This window comes from Mustela erminea, chromosome 20, assembly GCF_009829155.1.
Source record: "Mustela erminea isolate mMusErm1 chromosome 20, mMusErm1.Pri, whole genome shotgun sequence".
NCBI lineage: Eukaryota > Metazoa > Chordata > Mammalia > Carnivora > Mustelidae > Mustela > Mustela erminea.
In genome coordinates this window covers 6,687,429-6,712,985 of record NC_045633.1, presented here as the reverse complement: position 1 = coordinate 6,712,985, position 25,557 = coordinate 6,687,429, and the positions used below count along the sequence as shown (strand labels likewise).

At 46.7% G+C, this 25,557-nt stretch overlaps 1 protein-coding gene across 9 annotated transcripts in view; it reads right to left on the bottom strand.

Moving 5' to 3' along the window:
- Positions 1 to 6,361: 6,361 nt before the first annotated feature.
- Positions 6,362 to 25,557, bottom strand: part of TNRC6A (trinucleotide repeat containing adaptor 6A) — a 100,941-nt gene continuing 81,745 nt past the window's right edge. For 8 of the 9 annotated variants that reach the window (XM_032328434.1, XM_032328432.1, XM_032328437.1 and 5 more), the window contains 8 exons: positions 23,047 to 23,178; positions 15,472 to 15,630; positions 14,151 to 14,291; positions 12,309 to 12,416; positions 10,740 to 10,961; positions 8,465 to 8,535; positions 7,559 to 7,698; positions 6,362 to 7,108 (listed from right to left, as the gene is read on the bottom strand). In XM_032328434.1, coding sequence (XP_032184325.1) covers positions 6,733 to 7,108; positions 7,559 to 7,698; positions 8,465 to 8,535; positions 10,740 to 10,961; positions 12,309 to 12,416; positions 14,151 to 14,291; positions 15,472 to 15,630; positions 23,047 to 23,178 — 1,349 coding nt within the window. In that variant the 3' untranslated portion in view covers positions 6,362 to 6,732. Of the gene's footprint in view, positions 7,109 to 7,558; positions 7,699 to 7,893; positions 8,020 to 8,464; positions 8,536 to 10,739; positions 10,962 to 12,308; positions 12,417 to 14,150; positions 14,292 to 15,471; positions 15,631 to 23,046; positions 23,179 to 25,557 lie in introns of those variants that run through there. The other variant, XR_004281998.1, reaches the window with a different exon arrangement.

Below are 25,557 nucleotides of genomic sequence, written 5' to 3'. Positions count from 1 at the left end.
GTTCATTCTCCCACATGTTTACATTCCTTCTTCTGTTCCTGGAACCTTGGGTGTGTAAGTGTACTTTTATTTTTTGGCAAAAATTTAGAAGGGTTTTCCAGGAGAAAGGCTTCCCTGGGTCTAGCTGTCTACTCTTTTAAGCAGTAATCTAAAAAATTACTTTTTTCCTGGGGCACCTGTCTGCCTCAGTTGGTAGAGCAGGTGATTCCTGATCTTGGGGTTGAGTTTGAGCCCCATGCTGGGGGTAGAGTTGATTAAAAAAAAAAATCTTGGGGCACGTGGGTAGCTCTACTGGTTAAGTGTCCAACTCTTGATTTTCAGCTCAGGTGATAATCTCAGGGCTGTGAGATCGAGCCCCAAGTCGAGCTCTGCACTGGTGTACAGTCTGCTTAAGATTCTCTCTCTCTCTCTCTCTCTGCCCCTCCCCACCTCAGGTTCTCTCTCTTTCTCGAAATAAATAAAATCTTTAAAAAACAGGTTTTTTTTCCTGCAGGCAATGGGGATTCGTATCAATACATTCTCTTTGGGGTGTCACCATACTGATACTGAACCACCCAGGCGTCCCCCTTTATACAAATTTTTGACCATGGTTTTGTTGTTGTTGTTGTTGTTTTGTCTTTTCCAAGGTTTCAGTAGGATCACGTGGGAAAGCCTGTTAGCTAATCTCTCTTAAGTAGCTTCTCAAGGCTTCTTCCAGAAAAAGGAAGTCGTGCTGCGCCCCCTGGTGGCCGTTTTCTCCACTTACAGGCAACTGCGTCCAAAGTACGTCTGGGGCTAAAAGACCTTGCCGTCCCTTAGACCTAAAGGCTAGAAAACCCACAGCAACAGAAGGTTGTGCTCTTGCAGAGGCTGGTTGGGCGGCTTTAAGGCCACTCCCCGCCAGAACCGTTACAAAGTTTAAGTCACAAGAATGTTGCTTGCAAGGTACTTTCAACACTATAATGCAAGACTGACAAAGAGAGTCCTTTTTTTTTTTTTTTGTCTTTAAAAAAAATGAGGTTATATGGAAGCATATTTGATACATAGTAAACCATGCATTAAAAATGTCCAGCGGGGCGCCTGGGTGGCTCAGTGGGTTAAAGCCTCTGCCTTTGGCTCAGGTCATGATCTCAGGGTGCTGGGATCAAGCCCCGCATCGGGCTCTCTGCTCAGCAGGGAGCCTGCTTCCCCCTCTCTCTCTGCCTACCTCTCTGCCTACTTGTAATCTGTCTCTGTCAAAGAAATAAATAAAATCTTAAAAAAAAAAAAATGTCCAGTGAGGGGCGCCTGGATGGCTCAGTGGATTAATGCCTCTGCCTTTGGCTGGGCTCATGATCTTGGGGTCCTGGATGGAGCCCCTCATCGGGCTCTCTGCTTGGTGGGGAGCCTGCTTCCCGCTCTCTGCCTGCCTCTCTGCCTATTTGTGATCTCTGTCAAATTTGTTTTTAAAAATCTTTAAAAAAAAAATTGTCCCATGAGGAGATGCCTGGGTGGCTCAGTTGGTTGAGCTAAGTGTCTGCCTTCAGCTCAGGTCATGATCCCAGGTCCTGGGATTGAATCCCATGTCAGGCTCCCTGCTCAGCAGGGAACCCACTTGCCCCCCTACCTGCAGCTCCCCCTGCTTGTGCACACTCTCATTCTCTTTCTGATAAATAAATAAAATATATTTTTTAAATGTCCAATGGGGGGCACGTGGGGGGCACAGTTAGTTAAGTGTCCAAGTCTTGGTTTCAGCTCAGGTCATGATCTCAGTGTTGTGAAGTTGAGCCTCAAGTCAGCCTCTGCGCTCTGTGCAGTCTGCTTGCGATTCTCTCCTTCTCCCTCTGCCTCTCCTGCTTGTGCTTTCTCTCTCTCTCTAAAATAATTAAGTCTTAAAGAAGAAGAAGAAGAAGAAGGAGGAGGAGGGGAGAAAGTAGTAGTAGTAGTAGTAGCAGTAGTAGTAGTAGTAGTAGTAGTAGTAGTAAATGCTCTTGGAGTGGGGGCAGATCAATAGAGCCAAAAACACAATCCATCTTTTCCGGAAACCACAACCCACTGGAGACAGACACTTGAACCTGTTTCGGTTTTGCTAAACACTGTTTTCCTAACTACTCCACGACCAGTAACTCAGCAGCAGCTCTGACCCAGCTTCCACATGCTCTGTGGCTTTCTGAGAACAGTCTCACTCTGGGTTTCATTCATCAAGGTTCTCCAGAAAATCAGGAACGACAGGATGTGTGTATGTAGAGAGAAACAGATCTTTTTTAAGGTATGGGCTCACATGATTATAAAGGCTGATAAGTCCAGAACCTGCAGGGTAGTCCAGGATGCTGGAGCCCCAGGAAGATGATGCAGTTCAAATTCAAAGGCTGTCTGCTGCTCAATTCCCTCTTGCTCAGGGGACATCAGCTTTTTTGTTCTAGCCAAGCCTTCAACTGATTGGATGAGGCCTACCCACATGAAAGAGAATCAGCTCTACTCAAAGTTTACTGATTTAAACATCAGTCTCATCCAAAACATCCTCGCAGAAACCTCCAGACCAGCCCTTCGCCATGCCCTCCCTGGTCAAGCTGAGGCATAAAATTAACCATCTCAGATTCCGTCTTGGTTATTCTGAAACCCCACTCTCAATCTGGATTTGGAACTTCCTGTCTACCCTCCCTATGCTTCTGGTTTCCAGAAACGCTGTTCCCTGCCTCTTCCAAGCCTGGCTCCTGCGGGCAACTCGCACTCCCCTCCCCTGCCCGTGCTCACAAGGCTGTGCTCTCCCAGGGTCTATCGGGTCTCTTTCTGCAAGCCTCTTTCTGGTTCAACCTCTTTCCCTACCACCATTCACACACACCACCCAGCCGGCTGCCTTTCTAGGACAGCAGGATGGCTCAGACCCAGTTTCCTTCCCCGGGGCTCCTACGAACTCTCCCCTCCCTGCCCCACCTCACAGAGCTTGGGTGGGGTCCTTGCGCCACAGGGGAGGGACTGATTCCGTTTGGCCTCAGCAAGTCTTGCACGGAGGGACTGCTCCCAAAGGCTGTGACCGGGGGAGGAGGAGGTCCCCAGGCCCCTTGTGAGGCATATGAAGGGCTGGGAGAGGAGCAGCCCGCCCTCACCAATGCGCCCGCCAGAAGGCTACAGGGCAGCAAGGGTTAGAAGTGCTGCTGGATGGACAGGAAGCCAGCAGGGCCCGGGGCACTGAGCTGGTGGGGGGCAGCAGAGTGGGGCAGGGGATGCAGGGGTTCTACTGAGTGCAGAGGAATGACTCCTGGGGTGACGATAACCTGAAAGATTTTTAGTCAAAGGAAGTAATGCTGCATCATGTGCAAATAATGCTTTGCCCGGGCCATGAGTTGGCTGTGTTGGGCCGGATGTCTCTCTCTCTCTCCCCAACTTTCTGATTTCCCCCTTTAACTTTTAACCAAATTGGACTGAATACACCAGAACTGAGGAAATTCTTATGTCCCTGAGTTTTTGATAGCTCCTGTTTGTGTATGGCAAGGGACACTGATTTTCCACATGGCAACGTGGCCAATTTTCTTTCACCAAGAAATTACCTGGAAAAGTTGGTTTTAAAACCTAGGAAGTGGGCGCCTGGTTGGCTCGGTGGGTTAAGCCTCTGCCTTCGGCTCAGGTCATGATCTCAGGGTCCCGGATCATCGGAATCTATGCTCAGCGGGAAGCCTGCTTCCTCCTCTCCCTCTGCCTGTCTCTCTGCCTACCTGTGATCTCTCTGTCAAATAAATAAATAAAATCCTTAAAAAATAAAAGAAAATAAAACCTACGAAGTCAATGGAAACCAGGGTGGTTTGGTGATGGGGTAATGTAATGGGGGTCCATGAGTTGGGTTCAGCCTATGGACTGCTCAGGTCCCAGGATCACCTGAAGTCTGTCTTTCCCTGTCAGTCGGCTGGACCGCAGGTGCACGTTCTCTCACAGTCCAATGCCCAGAGCCCACCATGCATCCAGGGTTGCAGAAGCCATGTGGCTGCTGTGAGCTGAACTTGGAAGCAATGCAAGACTGGATGTGTGGAAGTGTCTAGACCGCCTCCTGCAGGTGGCCGGTGACTCGAGGACATCTGGCTAGGGGAACATCGAGGTCAGAAGAGTGGCGGGGACAAAGGCCCGAGCAGCTGAGAGAGGTTATGGTGGACTTAGGAGTCATATGGCCACTTAGGGAGTAGAGCTGTAATGATTTAAGGATTAGGCAAAAATGAAAACCACTTTTTAATTTTTTAAATCAAACACTTTATTTCCACATAACAAGCGCAAAAAACTCCCAAACACTTTTAACAATACAATTAACGCAGTTATGAATTCAATTATATACTACTCAAAGCCCCAAAAGGTCAATCAGCTTAACGTTCCCAACATTTCCAAACGTGGTTTTTCAAAGCTACCTTTGGTTTTTGGAAAAACCAGTATGGAAGTCAATATACATTGAATGCATTGAACAACAGTTGCTTATAGGAAGGTGTCCAACATTAGCTCACACCTGGCAAGCCGGAGCAGGATCTGAAGTCACACACTGGGATACACACACAGGTTTTGCCCCCGAGCTCCCACGGTCAGGAGAGGGCCGTGAAGGGGGGAGGAAAAGGCCGGTCCAGGTTGTGGCATTTTCTTATTTTGTAACAGAGGTATGAGAGTTTAACACTAGAACACTGGCAAGTCATTAAGCTTCATGTTCCAAATGGTCTCTTGCTGAGGCTTGAGATGGGCACAAATGGTGGGGAAGATGAAGTCACAGGAGAGCTTTGAGCAACAAGATCCCAAAGATGCTCAGAGAGGGTAGGAAGGAGCAAGCTACAGTTTCCCATTGTTCTCACATTATTTCAGGGTGAAATTGTGGAGAAGTTCGGATAGAATGTTCAAATATTTGCTTAGATTTGTACTCGGTTGCTCTATGAGGACCCTCATATACAGCAACATTGAAACGTTCATTGTAAAAAAGAGCGTACAAAGAAATTCACAAAAAAGAGACAATTAATGTTGAGCAGCCAAAAAGTCATGGTTTATTATATCGAGAGGGATTTCATAATTCAAACACAACCAAACTGTACATTTTACAATCACATTCTATTTGTAAACAGTTAAAAGCCACTGACTTCTTTTGCATCTTAGGACACAAACAGTTAGATCAAGGCAATGAAATGATGGCAAATTCTGCGCTGTTAAAATGTTTACCCTTGTTTGGCCCGTCTTCTTTGACTAAGCAAGCATTATAATACCATTTGTGGGCAAAAAAAGGGGGCGAGGAGGAAAACAGGTTTAAAAATGGTGTAACTCGTTAGTTTGCAACAACATTTAAAATTTTCTTTATACAACGAACAATTCTGTAAGCCCAATACCTTGGCTACAGTATGCATAGTTACTGATTTCGGCTTTAAGGTACAACAGTTCAACATTAACACAGTCACAGGAGAGCAGAAACAGAGAGAGCCACTTGATGGGGTTACAAAAAATTATCACCTATTGATTATTAGCAAACCATCATCACTCACTAATAAAAAGACAGCATCTGAAAGCAGAATGTCAACTCCAGCTTTAAGCATTTGTTTTTTGTTTTTTTCTTTTTTTTTGGCAGAGAAAATTCTTTAACAGAGCAATATGTAGTATCAGTGCTAAAAGTTGGGGTTTTCTGTTTTTTCCTATAAGAAACTACAAGGAGATTTTTTTTTTTTTATTTTTTTATTTTTAAAATTTTTTTTTTCCTAACTGGGGAACTGGTTTTCCTGAGAACCATGCTCTTGGATTTAGGACAGGAATAGAAAACAAAAGAACATGGCCAAATGCTGCTCCTTTTTCCCAGAGATAGAAAGCATCTTGTAAATCATCCTCCATTGTTTTTTTTTTTTTTTTTGTCTTTTAAATTTTTTTTAAATGATGGAAGAGTAAACATTTTTTTTTTCTCAAAAAACAAACAAAAAAATCTGTAAACAAGAAGGTTCACCGTGAGAACCTTCAAAACAAAATGGAAAGCCTATTCAAAGTGCAGGGCCCGTCCTGGGTGGCAGGGGGGCTGCAAGTCACAGCTGTGGCCACAGTTTTTCAAACTGCAGAGCGAAATTCTTTAGTTTCTTAGAACATGAAAACACTGGTGCAATACTTTCATTAATAGTCCTAAGTCAGCATCAGAACTCGGTCTTTTAAACTCCACGACACCACAGTAAGGTAGGCAAACATCAAGGCATAGTAGAGAGCGCACACCTTTAAGAACATCCTTGAGTAAACATTTACACTGGAACAGCTGCCCCCCCATATTGCCGATTAGACGAGAGAACATCATTCAGTGCAAAGTTAAAAGCTCATACATTATCAGCCCAAAAAAATGGTTTTGCAAAAAAAAAAAAAAAAAAAAAAAAAAAAAAAAGAAAGAAAAAGGAAAAAGAAAAAAGAAAAAAAAAGAGGGGGGGGTAAAAAAAAAAAAAAAGGGCAACAGCAGGTGAAGGATGGGGAGAGAAACAGGGAAGGGGCAGGGAGGAAAAAAAGAAAAGAACCCAAAGGCTAAACATGATGAATATACACGAGTGAGCTCATTCTACACGGTTTAGCATGTATGGCGCTATTTGGGAGTGTAAATAGATAGATACCTTTTCACATTATAATATTGGCCTGCATGATTCAAGTATTCAAACTGATATGTTTCAGGGAAAACAAAGTGGAAAATGTGCAGAGAAGAGCTGTTCCCACAGGTGGCCCCTGGCTGCAGGCGGCGAGCCCAACTTAGTGCTCCTTTCTTTCGCTTCTTGAGGTCACAGTTCGTGAGTCTACATCTACACGTTACATGGACTCTCCACCCCCACCCAGGTGGTCAACAGAAAGAAAAGCATTAATGGGGGATGGGCTGCTAATTCCCCGGGGGTCGCTGCTGCTGGGAGGACCCCACAGGCTTGTGGAATAATGTGGGGTCCCCCAGAGTGAAGTGCCGTGAAGGTCTCCACAGTTAGTTCCCGACAGCCCAGCACCATTCCAGTGATTGAGATCGGTCCGGCTGGAGAACGAGTGGGAACAGTCGAGGGAGCCCAGCCGGCTCTGGCTGGACCCGAGAGACTGCCAGCCAGGAGAAGGGGTCAAAGACTGACTTTGTGCAAAGAAACGGCTGATCTCCTCTTCACTGGCAAACTCAGCAAGAATAGTAGTGTTCCCCAATACACACCTGGAGGGAAGAGACACGGGACGCAGTGAAGACTCAGGGCGTCTGAAGGGTCTGATTCGAAGCGAGGGGTGCACCCTGCCTCTGCTCGAAAGCCAAGGGGGCCGGCAGCGGCACACGTGGCCCAGGGCTCTCTCGGACCCAGAGCCACACCCGCCCCACACGTAGGGCTGTGGTATCCAGATGGATCATGGCTTTTGGTCTCCTACAGGTGATCTAAGAGATTTTCTAGGGCCATTTTGAGGGGCAGTGCTTCTCCTTAGGAGGACTGACCTTGGAACGCAAGACAGAGCGAGGCTGCCACCTCACGAAGCACTCTTACTGCAGGACTCTGAGCACCGGCCCGGGGATGACACACAGTGTCACCGGCTGTGCTTCCACACACAAGGGAACCCAAACCCTTCCAATCGCGAGGGCACTTTCCAGGTGGCATGCACCAGATATCCAACTTACATGTGCAGAGACTTTTGTGCCTTCACTACCTCTTCTTTTGAACTGTAACGGACCAAAGCATTTCCATGTGGGAGGTTCAGGTGGAATGTTATCAGTGGGCCATGCTGCATGCACAGAGTACGCAGAGTTGAGCCATCGATCTAGGAAACAGAGCGTGGGGAGCCGCCGATTAGATGCGCCGCCACGCGGACCATCGGGGGAGGTCGTCCCAGGCTGGGACTCTGCTCCTCTTTCCTGCCCAAGGTTCTTCACTTCTGCTGCCACTCTTCACTGGGCCTCACTGCTGTGACGGGGTCCAGCCCCCCTCCCCACCTCCACTGCTCCCAGAGCCATACCTCTGTGGCCTCTAGACTCCGGGACATTCCCCAGATCCCCACTTCCTTAGTTAGCCATGCCCTGCTGTGGCTTCATGTCTTCTCTCTTCCCTGCCCTGAGGACAGGATTCATCAAGGCACTGCTCCCTGGGAGAGGAGGGGGTGGGCTCTTAACATCCAGCCTCCAGAGGAGGGGTGGTCCGGGGCCTAAGGAGATGTTCTCATCTACGAGGGCAGACCAGGGTTTCTCGACTGCAGCACAAGGACCACCTGCAGGAGAGCACAGGCCTAACCCTAGCCCAGACCTACGCCATCAGTGCCCCTGCGGTGAGACCGAGGCACCGAGGCATCTATTTTGGTCGGCTGCGTGCACGTTTTATAGTGGAAACAAACTGGCTCAGACCACAGCCTGCCTGAGGCATCCAAAGATCACCTGCAAGATCACCCGCTGTGACTTCCTTGGTCCCACCTTGACGCCTACTCGGTAGCACGAGGGAGGCCTAGGTCGAACCTCCTCTCAAACCAGACTGGAACCCTCTGTTCCCCTGTCTTCTGGCACATGCCTTCAGGCCAGGATGCCTGGTGCTCTTACCTGAGGTGTAAGGTTCTTTAGAACAAGCCAATTTGTTATTCTCCCTGAGCTGCTCTCACCCCAGCTGGAACCTAGGGACAAAGAAGGACAAGTCAGTTTTCTCAGCTAAGGCACGAAGGACATTCGGACAAACACATCTCAGTCAAGTGACCCCTGTGCGGGAGGAGCACGTGGGCCCCTGGCGCCCTCCCCTGCCCTCCCCACTGCCTGCACCTCTGCCTGGAGTCACCTCGCTGCGGCTCCGACTGCCCTCACGCCAGCTCTGAGCAGGCATGACTTTCTAGGGCAGGTGGCTCTGCCTCTGGGAAGAGTGAGCTCGGACAGCGGCCAGCTTGTCACGGCAGGCAGGAGGGCTGTGAAAGGCCATATCCCTTTTCCATCTTTTCATTTATAAAGCTAAAACTATCTCAAAATGGCACCTCTGAGGAAAGGCCTCTGTGATTATCTAAGGTATGGTCTGATAACTCTGAATGCATGAGGGATTTAAAAAGCTTGCCATCAGTGTCCCTCGACAGAAAAATGGACAACTAAAACGTGGCATATATATAAAACGGAGGAGATCTTGCCACGCAGAACATGGACGGACCTAGAAGGTACTGTATGCTAATGAAACACAGCAGACAGAGAAAGGCAAATACTGTACAATTTTACTTGTCTGTGGAATTAAAAAAAACAAAACAAATGAACAAAGCCAGCTCAGACCTATAAATACAGTGAAAGAACTGACGGTTGCCGGGGCAAGAGTGGGGCGTGGGCAAAATGGGAAGGGGAGGAGGTCGTCCAGGCTTCCAGTCAGGGAATGAGTAAGACAGGAGGAGGGAAAGGTTTAGAGTCGGGAACACAGTCAATGGTACTGAACAGTGTGTGGGGACAGATGGTGGGTACGCTGGTGGCGAGCAGAGTCACGTGGAGACTCGCTGAATCACTGTCTGGAACTGCTATAACGCTGGGTCCCCACTGGACTTCAATCAGGAAGAGCCGGCTTGCAATCACTGGACACTTCTGTGTCTGTCTGGCTCCCAGGGAGCTCCAAGACTGGCCTTCCTGCTCAGCCCCAGGGCGCCCGCGCTCCCAGCAGAACTTGAGGATCCAGTCATTCCTGTGAGCGCCCGAGGTACGTCACCAACACGGCAGCGTGCCTGAGGAAGACGGCTCTGTGACGCTGCCTCCTGGTCGCTCCCTGCACTGGCTCACTCATCGCCGTCTCTAGCAAGGAGCGCTCGTGCTTTCCTGGGGGCTCGCCTTGCCATATGTATCCTCTCTGCTCGGCCTGGCTGACCCTTACTGGGCTCCACCAGCCGCCGCGCGTGGGACCCCTGGGCACCAGACCCTCTCCTGTCACTGTGCTGCTACCGGCCACGTGGCTGGCACCTGATGCGCCCTCGGCCCGGGAAGAACCACTCACACAGGGCACCTACTACATTCGTGTACGGCTAGAGCTTGGATCCTTTCATGGAATTAAAATCACTCCCCGTCCCTTAAACCTTTCCCCCAAAGGAAACACTGCTAAGCTTTCTTTCAGCCGACCGCCTGCCTAAAGACAGGACACTGCTGTGAAGTTTGACTATTTTCAGGCTAGAGAGGAGAAAGTCAGCTCCAGTTCTGAGACTGAGGAGAATGAAGACTGGGACCATATTTACTGGTAGAACTGGCAGACAGCTCGTTTAATCTGCGTGCGCGTCAGGGCGGGGACACAACGCCAGTCCTAAGCCCGCGCGAGTCCCGCGCAGGAAGAGCAGGGAGGGAAAGGAGACAGCGCGGGGGGAGCGCGGTCCTCCTGGGCAAGCTGGCCCCGCACTGTGAACGACCAGCACCCCCGTCCACTCTCGCACGGCCCTGCTGAAACAATACACGGGACATCACCCTAAGGATACAGGCCAAGCTGCCACCCAACAGGCCCAGCGGGGCTGCTCCCACCTTCCCCAGCCTCTCCGGGCAGCACGCTGCTGCCACGAGCAGGAAGTGAGCAGATGTTCTCAGGCTCTAGGAAACTTCGAAAGAGACAGGATATATCAATTACATTAACCCGACCGCTGGCTGTGTGTGTGGCTTTGGCCACATGTTTTTAAGTAAACCAGGTTTAATTCCAAGTAAATTTAAGATTCACAATTTAGAAACTTCAGAAGACGGCAATATGCTGGGAGTCGCACGTCTAAGGTCGAACCCTACTTTATACTGGGTAATGCACATTCGTCTGTTGGACTCACTGTGCGTACTTATTCCTGTTCAGCAAAGGAACCCCAAGAAACCATCACGAGCATCATGCTTGTCTTACCTGGGGTGTACCTGGCGTCAGAATTTCCCCATCCTCCACCTACACGAAGGGGAGAGTTATCCCATGTAGACAAGGGTGGCTTCTGACCAGTCAGTCCCGGAGGTGGGCGGGACGGAGCAGTGATGTTTTTAGGTGGTAAAGGGACCTTCCACAGCTCATGAGCCAGAGAGGTGTTTGTAACTGAACCAGGAGACCATGTCAATTTGGAATCACTATTTCTGGCTACTCACAGGGGAAAAAACACAGTGGGCGGGGGAGGAAAATAATACTTTTAGAAAAGAGAAAATTTAAGGACAGCACCCATTCTCCCACAAAAAGCAAATCAACCAAAAAGAAACCCTATTAAAAATCCCCAACTCAAAACCGCCCCCAAAAAGCCCCACAGAAGCCAAAAGGAAACTGCTCCCTTGACTCAAAACACTCAAACCATTTGCTATTAAAAATTTTAAGACTCGTGAAATTCCTAGCCCAGTGTACAAAACTATACCACAATGGAAATCAGAACAAAACAAAATACACTGCTTTCAACTGCTCTGAAACAGCACCTGGGAACTCCTTATCTTTAGGACCATGACCGAGTCACTCGAGATCGTCACATAGGTCATTAAATAGATCTTAGAACTCTCTGGTTTACACATGGGAAAAAGGACCACAAAAGTAGCCCCAACTCAGGGAGTCTTCACAGCAGACGCTCACCAGGCGTCTCTCTGTGCCGAGTGCCAGGCTGCCGGGCACTCGGTGCATCCTAGCTCTAATCCTGACACACATCCTACCGAGGTCAGAGAGGTTAAGCAACTATGGGTCCCGTGCACAGCCAGGATTCAAATCCAGACCTGTCTGGTTTAAAAAAAAAAAAAAGAAAAGAAGGAGAAGAAGAAGAAAGCTCACTTCCTGATGTGTCCTGCCTCATGGCAATGGGGGTGTGCAGGGATCAGGCACATGGTAAACTCGTTCAAAATAATCCTACAAAACCATGAGGGGGCAGAAGTGGATGGAAGATTTTTTACCTTCTGTCACTGTCCATTATGTTTCTACTTGATTTATAAAGTGCACCTCCCTTAAGTGAGTGAGACTCAAAGTGGTGGGAAGCCTGGTCACCACACAAGCTCTCACTTGTCTCCGACAGAACAAGCAGAGAAAACTCAGCGTGGTCGTAAGCAGACAGCAGTCGGACATGGCCAGAGCTCCCAAGTATGGGATTGCTTTTCTAGCAATTCCAAGGTCAGGTTTCCTACACTTTACAGAAGTATCAGTCTGCAAAGGATAGGACATTACCAAAATAAAAGCTGCCTCATTTGAGAACTGCTTCCAATGAAACTGCATTTAATGAACTGGCTCTCAGACGAGAGAGGGAGAGGGACTCAGTGACAGACTGCTGGCTCTAGCCGATTTTAGAAAGGGACAAATGGTGTTACAAGTATTTTCCCAGGCTCAGAAACATATTCTCCTACCTCCAGACTAAGAATACTTCAAATAAAGAGAAGAGGGTTCCCCACAATAGCCCCCGCCCGAGATGCTGAGTACCCCATTCCTCTGACAGGGCCTCAACAAGCCCGGGACAAGGCCCACCTGAAGTGCTTTGTGCTGTGCTGCTGAGGGGAACGTTGTAGTTGGAGGCACGAATGGATGACCAGGCACTAGTTGAAGGCAGCGTGGTGTTCAAGGATGAGGAAGACCCTGCGTGGGGGAAGAGCCCAGTCAGTGATCCCCAGCGTAAGGGGCATGGCACACGGAGAACAAGCAGGAGCTTCCCGTGCGGCTGCGATCCAACCGCAGGCCACAGGAAAGAAACAGATGCTGGGGTCCAGGCACGGTGCCCACAACTGCACCTTCCTCCCTGCTCATCGCTCTGACTGCAGCTCAGGGAGGTAGCTTCCCTCCTCTGCCTGACACTCCGAGACGACGCTGGCTCCGTGTCCCAGTCCAGGCTCCAGAAGGAGGCCTAGTTCCTCCTGCCCCCAAGCCGTGACTGAACTCCAGGGACAGCTCACCAGACCACCCCCTGCCCCCGGGGCACCCTAGTACCAGCAGGTCCTCACCCTCCATCACGCCCCACAGCAGCCTCCCAAACCAGACTGTCCCATTTTGAATCCCCCTCGCTCTCTCGCCCCGCTGCAGGCTGGACTGTCATGGGATCTGTAATAGCTCCAACCCGGCCTCCCACTCCATCCCTTCTGCCAGTCGCTGGCAGACCGTCTACCCTCAATGGCGAGACTCCACTCAAAACCTTCAACGGTTCACGTCTTCTAACATCACATCTAAACTCCTCTCCTGACCAACGATCTTCCACAACAAGAAGTCCGCCTCTGCAAGCCGCGAGATTCTTCCACTACCTACATACACGGCTGTGAGACTCTACCCTTGGCCCTGTCCCCGCTGTTCTGCAGCAAAAGCCGTGGGTACTTTAGCTACTTCTACACAGTGGTCTGTTAAATTCAGCCATTTTCGAATGAGGAGGATTCTTTCCTTGCCATTGTGATATGGCGAACACCTGTTAACAAAATCACACATTTAATGTAAAATGCTCTTCGGATCTTGTTATAAATTGTCTAGAGGAATAGGAAGATGTAGGTTTTGAGCAGAAACAAAATATTTTCTTTCACTCCCCTCACCTTCCTTCAGGTGCATGCAGAGAATACTTCAAATGCCTGGGGGGAGGGAAACTATATGGTAGATGGTAGGACGACTGTATTTGATGACCCATTAAAAAGTGCATCCGAGGGGCGCCTGGGTGGCTCAGTGGGTTAAGCCTCTGCCTTCGGCTCAGGTCATGATCCCAGGGTCCTGGGATCGAGCCCCACATCGGGCTCTCTGCTCTGCAGGGAGCCTGCTTCCTCTCTCTCTCTCTGCCTACATACTTGTGATCTCTGTCAAATAAATAAATAAATAAATAAATAAATAAATAAATAAATAAATAAATAAATAAAAATAAATTAAAAGTGCATCCGAAGTGGAGGGACCCTTCAAATGGTCTTAATTTTTCACTTTCAGAGAGACAAAGAAAGCTAAATTGGTTCTTCACAGGGACGTCCTTTAAGAACAAGAGTGTATAAGTGAATGATAACATCTTTTATAAGAAATGTCCACTTCTTCTTAATAATCACAACACTGAAACTTGTTATAAAGTAGGTAAAAACCTTTCAGTTGCTACTATAACTCCTGGAAAGTATTTGTTGGTACTTTGAGTTAAGTGAATATATGTGTAAACCATATCAAGTGACAATAAATCCTCGTCATTTTTAAAGTGGCAAAGAATCACCTATGGGAAAATTGAGAATTCACTTTTTATTTTCATGACTTCCTTGGATGTCAGGTGCTGCGATGGGCTAAAAGTTTCTCATCCTGTGAACCATTCTTAAATCACGTCAGCCAGTGTCTTTCAGAAATTCGGACCTGTACCCGCCTACGTACCACTGTTCCTGTCCCTGAGGTGGTCAACTTCCCGCACAGTATTAATTGAAAGATTGTTTATGACACTGCCAGGAGTGACGTAAGGGTCAGTTTCAGGGTCAATGTTTGGATAACCTTTCCATGGTTCACCAGGGCGAAATTCTGGAAACAAACACATAAAATTAGTTTGGGCTTAATCATCCATCACTTAAAGATCCATTATTAAATATCCAAAACTTGTTTTCCTTGTGCAATTCTCAAATATTTTCCAGTTAATACTAGTACTCTATGAGGCTGATTTAGTACTATGGTTAGTGTAACATGAGCTGCTATTTAAGAATGACTTGTGCGTTTTTGCAAATGAAATCATTTCTCAGGGTTTTTTAAATAGTACACATATATTTTTAAATAGTAACACTTTAAAAATGTTTTTTTTAATTTTATTTTAATTTTTTTTATTTTTAAAAGATTTTACTTATTTGACACAGAGAGAGAGAGAGAGAACGCATGCGCACAAACATGGCAGGAGGACAAGCAAGGAGAGAGGGAGAAGCAGACTCCCCACTAAGCAGGGAGCCCATGTGGCACTCGATCCTAGGATCCAGGATCACGATCTGAACTGAAGCCAGATGCTCAACTGACTGAGCCACCTAGCCACTCTTATTTTTTTTAAGATTTTAGTTTTGAGGCACCTGGGTGGCTCAGTCGGTTGAGGATCTGCCTTCGGTTCAGGTCATGAGCTCAGGTCTTGGGATCAAGTCCTGCATTGGGCTCTCTGCTCAGCAAGGAGTCTGCTTCTCTTTCTCCCTCTACCCCTTCCCTTGCTCATACTCTCTCTCACATGCTCTCTCAAATAAATAAAATCTTTTAAAAAAATTATTTTTAAGTAATATCTACACCAAATATGAGGCTCAAACTCACAACCCCTAGACCAAGAGTCGCATGCTCTACCAGCTGGGCCAACCAGGCACACCTAAATGGTCACACTGTAAAGTGCTTCATTAATTCACAAGCCATAGCAATGCAAACAGAAAAGAAGGCTGTTAAGTCCACTGCCAGTAATGTCTCAGCCCAAATGAAACACCATCAAGTTAGTCCCCTGGTGCAGATGAAGAGGAGCCCTGAGTGTTTTTTTTTACCTTATTCCTCACGTGGGCCAGCAGGACTCCCTCCCCCTTCCCTGCCTGGAGCATAAAGGCACTGGTAACAGGCCAGACTGGCTCCTCTGTTCCTTCCCGGCCCGAGCAGAGCGCAGGCTGATCCACCGAACTGGCCTACATCACTAGAGCACTGAGCGGGAAAGGACCCCGTGAGGGAGGCAGAGCCTCAGTCCGCACTTTACCTGGTGGCCAGTTAACACTGCTAGAGCCGTTAGGCGATTTGGCACGTGGCCAGCCATCTCCTATTGAACCCGGAGGGCTGGCTGGAGAAGTACTGCTGTTCATAAAGTCATAGGGAACAAATGGAGACTCTTCCAGCCTGAAACCACTTGAAATAGCACCTGAAGAGAGAAAAGAGAATAAGAGAATAAGAGAACGTGAGGCAAAAGGCACTAGTGAATTTATTTCTTGTAGCTTCTCAAATATCATAAGAACACCCTGTATGAGCTCTGTGGGTTCCAAAGTGCGTTCTGTAGACTGCGTGAAAAGTCCAGGAGGAAAGCAAGCCCTGACCTCTCTTCCAGATGGCAATCACTTTTAACTCTCTTATGTCCCGAGATCTGAACATTATCATAGTGAATTTTATTTCAAGGAGGAGTATAAGGAACATAATCATCAGTAAGTGACCAGAGTATGGGTACAAACTTATTTCCAAGTCATTAGAACACTTGTACTTTGCCCTAAACCGAGAACAAGCACAGTGGACTCCTTGTCAGGGAGATGTGTGTTGCTGGTGAATGAGGTGCACCGGAAGAAAGAAACACAGCTCCAGTAAAGAAAGCTTTATGGTGGAGAATGTTCTAAGTGGCAGAGAGGGGAATCCAAGAATCCAGGAGACTGCTATGACCACTCCATGTAATGAGAACAAATACACGTTTTGATCAGGATGTTCACATGTCTGCCTATGCACACCCCCTTGTGATCATACACAGCAGTGGTAAAGATACCTGTTATCCAAATGAGTGCGAAATCCCACAAAAAGACAACTTACTCTCACTCAGAAATGGTCATTTGTCTTCGGTGATTTATTCCCTACACTCATTTTTGAACACATCTTAAATGACTAATGCTTGACACACGCAGCCAACACATCCCTCTCTCGGTGGACCTGCTGGGCCCAGGGAGGCGGGCAGATGAAGGGGCCTCCCCACAAACCCGGGAGTGCGCAGAGCACGGAAAGGGGAGCATGGGTGGCAGGGAGGGTCGCGCTGGCATGAAGAAAGGGTCCAGGGAGGAGATGCCGGGCGGTGGGCACAGCGTGCACAAAGACCCGAGGAGAATAGCAGCTTGGCATGAGTGAGGAACCGAAAGACTGTTTTGTCTGAAAAACAGTCAGCAGGAGAGTAAATAACATGCAGGAGGGGAGCCTGGCCTTGAGGGGCAGGGATGACCCTGTAGGTTTTGTCTGAAATGTCTGGAACTGGAAGGTCCTGAGGTGTGCCTGCTCCGGTGGCCCCAGGCCCTGCTGCCCCGGACGGGCCTAACACCCTGCCTGTTCCCTGAAGGCATCAGATTCTGCAACACCCTCATGCAGGCCTTTGCAGGACACAGCCAGGGATGTAAGTAGAGCAGTGAGACAACCACACTCATCTGTGGTCCCTGCTGCTGTTGCACAGAGAACGGAAGCCACGGGGGCAGAGACAGAGGGCAGCTGCCGAGGCGGCGAGATGCTACAGACACACGACTGTGCATTTTGCGGGACAAGGGGCACTAGTCACAGATGGATGGATGTGGAAGTCCGAGAAAGGAAGAAATCAAGGACATCTCTTACACCCAAATACGCAGCACGTGATGGGTGGATAACCCAAATGTGGCCATCAGCCAACACCACTGTAAAACAGAATGAGTGCTAATGCATGTTTCGACACAGATGAACCTCGAAAACATTATGCCCCACCAAAAAGCCAGTCCCGCAGGACAGGATAATATATGCTTCCACTGATGTAAGCGGTCCAGTGAGGCAAACCCACAGAAAACGGACTCGTTTTCATGCATGTCTGGGAGGGAAGGAAGTCCAGAAGGTGCGAGGAGCAACCCCTCTGGGGCTCTTCTGGGACAGGGGGAAATGTTCGACTCCCACGACAACAAATGGTATACTTTATAAAGAGAATTGTATTACATGTAAATTATCTCAATAAATTTAGAGAGGAGAATCTCTCAAGCTTCCAGCTTTAATAACCCAACGGAGGAGCGAGGGTAAAGAGGAAAACCAAACACCCCCCGCTCGTGCCAGCTCTGGAGCAGGTATGAGGAAAAGCCCTGATCACAGATGTTATGAGCTTCTACAAAAATACAGCACAGCCTTGAATGTTGCTTTAGTCTTGTTTTACTCCATGAAAAAGTTTTGCCTGGTAGCACCCACAACACCAAGCTTCCGTACTGGTTACCGAGGGGGCAGAGCTGGCCTGACGGGACCTCATGGCACCATCACTGCTGGGCACTGACCTATTCCTGACAAGGCCTCGTTATTTCAGCAATTCCAGCCCTTCTCTTCCTTGGCTTCCTTATCTAGTTGCTTTTATCTGAGTAGACTGTGTATCTTTTTTGTAAAGTGAATTAAAATCACTTGGGAGGGGTGCCCGGGTGGCTCAGTGGGTTAAACCTTTTCCTTCGGCTCAAGTCATGGTCTCAGGGTCCTGGGAACGAGTCCTGCATCCCACTCTCTGCTCGGTGGGGAGCCTGCTTCCCCCGCCCCCTCTCTGCCTGCCTCTCTGCCTACTTGTGATCTCTGTCAAATAAATAAGATCTAAAAAAAAAAAAAAAAAAGATAAAATCACTTGGGCACTCAGCAGGGGTATGAGTAAAGTAGCAGTTGCATGTAAGACAGTAAACAAGCACAGACGCCACATTTTAAATGATCAATTTTTCTGCAAGAACCTGAGCTGATAAAAGTACTCCCCCCCCTTTCATTACAGAAAATCCATTTCTACTTATTAAAACTTCATTTTATTAAAAAGGAAAACAGGCTTGACAGAGAGGCAGCTAGAGTCCAATTATATTCTATTAACCGCTGCACGGGAGAAGGTGTGGAAAATGGAAGGTGCGGACGTCCAGGCGGCAGGTGTAGTGGAACACAAGCAGGCTGGATTTGCACTGGAGACATACTGTTGTCTTAGAGGCAGGCATGTGGGGAGCCAACAATGAAGTGTCCACCCACAGGCCACTTAGTGTCTTACCCCGTCCTAGTGCATCAGTGCTTCACAGGTGTTGCCTCATCCATTCTCAAAACAGCACAGGAGGTACCATTTTATATTCCCATTCAGTGACTATAACAACCATAAAGGTTGTTATTTGTACATAGCTAATAAGCAGCAAAGCTCGCTCTCAAATCCAGGGTCTGTATTTATTTTGCATTCTGCCATCTGAGTCAACCACCATTTCCACTTTTTTTTTTTTTTTAAGATTTTATTTGTCAGAGAGAGAGTAAGCACAAGCAGGGGAATTGGGAGAGGGAGAAGCAGACTCCCCACTGAGCGGAAAGCCCAATGCTGGGATCAATCCCAAGATGCTGAGATCACAACCTGAGCCAAAGGCAGATGCCCAACCAACTGAACCACTGAGGCGTCCCTATCATTCCCTTTTTTAAAAAAAATATTTTATTTATTTGACAGAGAGAGATCACAAGTACGCAGAGAGGCAGGCAGAGGGGGAGGGAGAAGCAGGCTCCCCGCCGAGCAGAGAGCCCGATGCAGGGCTCAATCCCAGGACCCTGAGACCATGACCTGAGCCAAAGGAAAAGGTTTAACCCACTGAGCCACCCAAGTGCCTCTAATTACTGCATTTTCTTAAAACTTCTTTTCTTTGCATTTTTCTCCTCAGTAACAAGCTAAAGGCAGAGGCCTAACCCACGGAGTCACCCAGGCAACCCCCTACCATTCCCATTCTTAAGAAAAATTCCAAATGTGATATGCCACCGAGTGGCAAATTCAACTTAGAATTCAGGTCTGTTTTAGGGTCCAAGGTTCTTTCTACCACATGACAATTTCACCTTCAATATCTGATAATCATCAGTCCAAGGTTCACAAACCAGCAAGCTGACCTTTAAGCCAAGTTTAGTCAAAGTTTCAAGATAAAATCCAACAGAAAGGAACGAATGTCACAAAAATGTACTTTGGTATTAATCAGAGGAACAAATGTGATGTCACTTAAGTTAGAAAGCAGAGAGGCTCTCCTGCCTCTCCTTCCATTATTTTAAATCACCAAGTCCTATCAATTCTGCTTCCCTACAGCTGTTTTTTTTGCACAACTGCAAAGATTTCTGAATTATTTTGTTTTGGGTCCTTTGTACACAGCAAAGAGTTGGATTCTGCTTTATGAGTCAATGCAAATTAGTTTGACCCATTTATATTTATCAATTTGACATATACTTGGTCTCAGTGTTTCATTATTTATATGATGCCTTTGATTTCTTTGTAGATTCTTTCTCAACTCTGAAAATGTGGTATCTGTTTCTATCTTTTCTGAAAATGTGGAAAGCTTCTATTTTTGATTTAGTGGGTAACTTTATAACTTGTTTAATCTTGCCTTAAAAAATTTTTATTGAAATATAGTTAATACAGAACAAGCGTAGTTTCAAGCGTACAGCACAATGATTCGGTATTTGTATATACTGCAAAATGATGGCGCGGCTCTTGATGGTAGAGCACAGTGACACTGGGTCAGGCGACAGTCATCTCCTGTCTGGCTAAGCTCTGGAAGTTCCCTAGATGATCTGCCCGGCTACCTCCACTCCCCAGGCGGCCACACTGTAGTCAGAGTGATAATCCCCAAACACACATCTCACCATTTCCCGGCTTAATTCTCTGCAATACTGAGCCCTCCAGGACAGGGGGACTAACACTCAAACTCTTTAATCATCTATAAGGCCTCCACACCACCCCTGGGGTCCACTCCCATCACCTCTGCTTGGTTAACTGTTATCTTTCATGTCGCAGCTTAAGAGATCACAGGCCTTCTGGAATCCGTTCCCTCCTGCCCTCCACCCTAAGACTGAAATGTTCTTCTACATATACATTGCCCCCGGCCCCAGAACACTGTGCTGGGTGCTTGGCTGACAAGGGAACAAGATTTTATAAATAATCTTCTAGCCAAAGGATCTTAGGACCAAAAAGCATAGCAAGTAACTCAGTCCAACCCTTCTGTGACGCACAGTTTCCCGGTCAGACGTCCCTGTCTCCATTCCACTCTACTTCTCTTAACAAAGCTGGCTTTTCTTACTCTGGAGCGGGTGCAGTAAACGGTTAGCAGAGTAGGCCCAGCATACACACTGTAAAGCGCTTCAGGCCTGGCCCTCAACCACTCCTGCGCTCCTCCAAGTACACAGAATATCCTTCAGGTTAAGAGTACCTTTGCAGACCCCAGGCCTCAGCCAGGCCAGATCCTTTACGGCAACATGACTTCCAGTCATCACCTGTTTGTGTCTGCCTGAGGCCTGGGCCATACTGCGTCCTTGTCTGACTTCTGAGAGAGCTGTGGGGGCTTGGAGACTGAGTCATGCATGTGTCTGATGCCTACGTGACTGACCCCCAGTAAAAACCCTGGACACTAAGGCTTGGGGGAGCTTCTCTGGTTGGCAATACTTTATACGAGGTTTCACAACATTGTTTCTGGAGAAATTAGGTCCGTGAAACTCCACTGGGAGAGGACTATAGGAAACTTCTCCTGGACTGTGCCCTGTGTGCCTTTTTACTCTGCTGATTTTCATCTGATTCTTTTGCTGTAATAAATCATAATCATAAGTACTACAGCTTTTCTGAGTTCTGTCAATTCCTCTGGCAAATCACTGAACTTGAAAGTGGTCTTGCACCGGATCTGCCAGGACGCCGAACACTGGAGAACATACAAGGGACGGTACATCTACCACAGCAGTGCAAGGAAGGAAAGAGGCAGGTCATTTTTACAAAGAAACTGAGGCTCAGAGAAGCGAGGCAGACATGGAAATACTCATTTTAACCCCAAAAGACAGAAAAACACATGGCAGAAGCATTTTCTTGGCTCTCCACATCTGACCCGTCCACACACTCCTTTTGCCGCTAGTGGCTCCAGGATGCTGACCTTATTCTTTTCTAGGCTCTGTCCCTCTGAGGCAACCTTATCCACGTCCATGACCTCAACACTGTGATGAATACCAAACACTATTCTAGCTCAGATTTTTCTTCCAATTGCTGGTCTCTATTCCTAATATCTTACTGGGCTTTTCCGTATTGTGCACTACCCAAAATACTACACTTGACAAGCCTAAAATTAACTCAGTATCTGTCCACCATGCCTGCTTTGACTCCTGCATTTCTGCCACCATCACCTACATTACACTCCTGTGCTCCCATGCTCCCGCCCAGCAGGAGTTCACGGTCCCACAGAGCGCTCAGCCGAGTGACCACGCAGGTACATCACGGATGATCACATGTTTGCCCAAGGAGTTAGGCTACTTACCCAGCCCTCCTATCCTTAATTCTAAGGCTCTTCCTCATGCATCCCCTCCGTGTCCACTGCCTTCTGTCTTGCACTGCTTTGAGTCTTCTGTGCTTTGGAAAGCCACCACTTTCAAGTTCTAAATGACTGATGGCATCAAGTTGTCTGGGATTTGCTCCATCCCTACGATTGTGGCTTTGCCTTCCTCCTCCTCCTTCCCGGCCCCTTCACCTCTGTGATAGGCCCACACAACAGAACCTACCAGGCTGTCCTGTTTCTGCTTTACAAATGCTACTTACTCTTTGGTATTCTGTCTTTACTCCTTTGCACGGTCAAGCCAAAGACTCGGCTCAGCAGTCTCTCTGTGAAGCCCTTCCACACCCACTACACCCACAGTTCCTCATTCCTGACTCAACCTTCCAATGGACTTCACATTATCATACTATTTTTACCATCATATGGATTCACATGTATAGCACCTATCACAGCGTACTAAAGTTGTTCACAAGCCTTATTTTTGTGACCAAACAATGAGTTCCTTCAGGGTATTTTTCCTGGCTTACATATGCTCAACTGTATACATCCATGTCCATAAGTATCTACGTGCTCCAAGTGGCCTAGCACAGTCCTTGGAAAGCAGAAGATACTCCATTAACATCTGCTAGATGAATTGATAATATTAAATAAGATGAAAATGATGTTTCTAAAAAAAAAAAGTAATTAACAGATGAAAAAACAAGAATACTGAATCTATATGATTTACACATAGCAATAAAATGTATCAAGAAAACATGCCATTATACAAAAGACTGGCAGAAGTCAAACTATGCTGGGAGTTTTTAATATTCTCCCCATCATACGAAATTGAGTATATGCTAAGTAGAATATTAGAACAATAAAACCAACTGCAGAAACCTAAATGACCATCAAAGGGGGAATAATTTTTAAAACACAAACGTATACTCAATCTCTATTTTGTACAATCTGTAACAAAGTTAATTTTGCTTTTTGATTTTAACTAAGATTTAATAATAAAGCATTTTTCAGTAAAGAGGAAAGGTTATAAGAGAATTTGGCTAAAAAAGACATTTAAAATAAAATAAAGGCCTAGAAGCGCCTGGGTGGTTCAGTCGGTTAAGGATCTGGCTCTCAGTTTCAGGGTCGTGAGACTGAGCTGGGCTCCACACTGATGTGGAACCTGCTTAAGATTCTCTCTCCTCCCTCATCCCAGCCCTCCCTCTAAAAAATAAATGAATAAATAATAAATAAAATAAAACAAAGACCTAAATTTAGTAGTCTACAACCTTTTTTTTTAAAGTACAACATTTAAGAATGTTATTTCCTACCATGTTTGCTGGAGTTTTGATCCAAAGATGTGTTCACAGAAATGCTGTCCACTGTAGTCCACTTCCTTAGTCTTGACTGTGGCTCTTTAATACTGTTCATATCCATATTTACATTCAAGTTTGAGTTCAAGCCTAAAAATAAAACAATAGAAAACCACTTTATTTATTTTAAAGATTTTTTTTTAAAGATTATTTATTTATTTATTTGACAGAGAGAGAGAGAGAGAGAGAGATCACAAGTAGATGGAGAGGCAGGCAGAGAGAGAGATAGAGGGAAGCAGGCTCCCTGTTGAGCAGGGAGCCCGATGCGGGACTCGATCCCAGGACCCTGAGATCATGACCTGAGCCAAAGGCAGCGGTTTAACCCACTGAGCCACCCAGGCACCCTATTTTAAAGATTTTATTTATTCATTTGAAAGGAAGTGAGACACAGAGAGCACAAGCAGGGGGAAGTACACAGCGAGAGGGGAAGCAGACTCCCCACTGAGCTGGGAGCCTGACGTGGGGCTCAATCCCAAGACCTGGAGATCATGACTGAAGGCAGATGCTTAACCATCTGAGCCACCCAGGTGCCCAGAAAAACCACTTTATAAAATACAGCACATTTTCCTTCTGATACCATAACTTCCATTTTCTGGAAAAGCACATGTAACTAATCTGTTTTCAATCCTGTGAATGTTCCTTAATAAATATCACCCTACAAATGTGGCACAGCCAAATGATTACAGACAAAGGCAAGGCAGGCAGAACAGACAGTCTGGGCCGCCAGCCAAGGCTGTGCAGAAATAACACTGAGAGAAGAGCCATGGCTACATTATCAGAGAGCAACAAATAAAAATCCTTAACAGCTATTCTACTATTCAATAACCCAATGTTTTCAAACCATCAAACTGTTAAAACCACAACTGTGTCAACTGTGGAAAACCATTTCTTCATATAATTTTGGTAATTTTAAAATTCCTTGATAAAAGAAGAGATAATTTAAAGGAAGCCAATTATTAAAGCTTATCTCCAATAAAAGATTTTTTTTAAAAAGAGTTATTTATGTATTAGAGCAAGACAGTACATGCACAGAGAAGGGCGGGGCAGGGAAGCAGGAGGAGAGAGAATCTCAAGCAGCCTCCATGCCTAGCACGGAGCCCAACACCCGGCTCTATCTCACAACCGTGAGAACCTGACCTGAGCCAAAACCAAGAGTCAGACACTCGACCAACCACCCAGGCGCCCCTAAAATAGATCTCTTTAGCTATCCCCCAAGAGCACCATGCATGAAGAAATATTAATAAACACTTTCAGTTGTTATCTTTTGCTTGTAAACAACAATTTTCGACTGGCCAGACAGAAGACACTGTCACTTGAAAGTAAAAATGTCTTGCTCTAGCAATTGTACTTAAGGGTGAGACTCTCATATCTCAAAGCACAATTTCCTTGAACTTTGCTGATGACACACATCAGATTCAGATACCCTCTTGGAACAAGGATGGAATTTCCATCTTAGATATTCTGGTCAGAAAACTGACCTTATTAAGCCAAGGTTTCTTAAGTTTAATCCAAGGACCATCAATATCAGAATCATCTGAGATGCCTGTTACAAAAAGACTCCAGTGGGAACCAGAATCTTTGTTTAACACACAGCCACACTGTTCCTATTCTAAATTTCAAAACAAATAGTTTTTAATACTTGGGTTTCATGACAGTCCATGTGATTGATAACAGGTCATTCAAACTTAAAAACTTTAACAGTGTGAATTCTCTAATATCATCCCTTATTTTTGGAGAGAGCAATTATATTTGCTGCTCTCTGGACTCCTTAGCTAAACCCAAGACTTGGCAAATTTTCCTGTGAACCTGTGAAGGTTCAGACAGTAATGATTTCAGGCTCTGTGGGGCACAAGGTCTCAGTGTCTCTATGTAACTCTGTTGTAGCAAAAAAGCTGCCACAGAATAACACATTAACAAAAGAGCAAGGCTGTGTTCCAATAAAACTTTATTTACAGAACCAGCCAGCTGGCCAAATTTGGTCAACAGGCTCTAGTTTGCCAATACCTGATTTAGACAACCATACTGTGTTTGTACAGGTTCAGCAGACTTCTTAACCAAGAAGTAGAGTTTTTTTTTTTTTTTAAAGACTTGTATTTATTTATGGGGGGGGGGGCACGTGTGCATGCACATGTGAGCACACACGCAGGGGGTGGGGACTCTCAAGCACACTCTGTGCTGAGCGCCGACAGAGCGTGACATGGGGCTCAATCTCATGACCCTGAGAACACCAGAGCCAAAACCAGAATTGGACTGATCACCCAGGCACCCCAGGAGAAGTATCTCTATAAAGCCAGTCAGAACAGGAAATCCCATATCTAGAAACTTACCTCCTCAATGGCCCAATTTGTATGTCTAGTATGCAACAGCAAGAGTTACTTCCCTTCACTGGTAAGATCACAATGTCTCAGTGTACTTGAGTATTCTTTCACCACACTACTATTGTCTCTGGGATCACAATGTAGATAAATT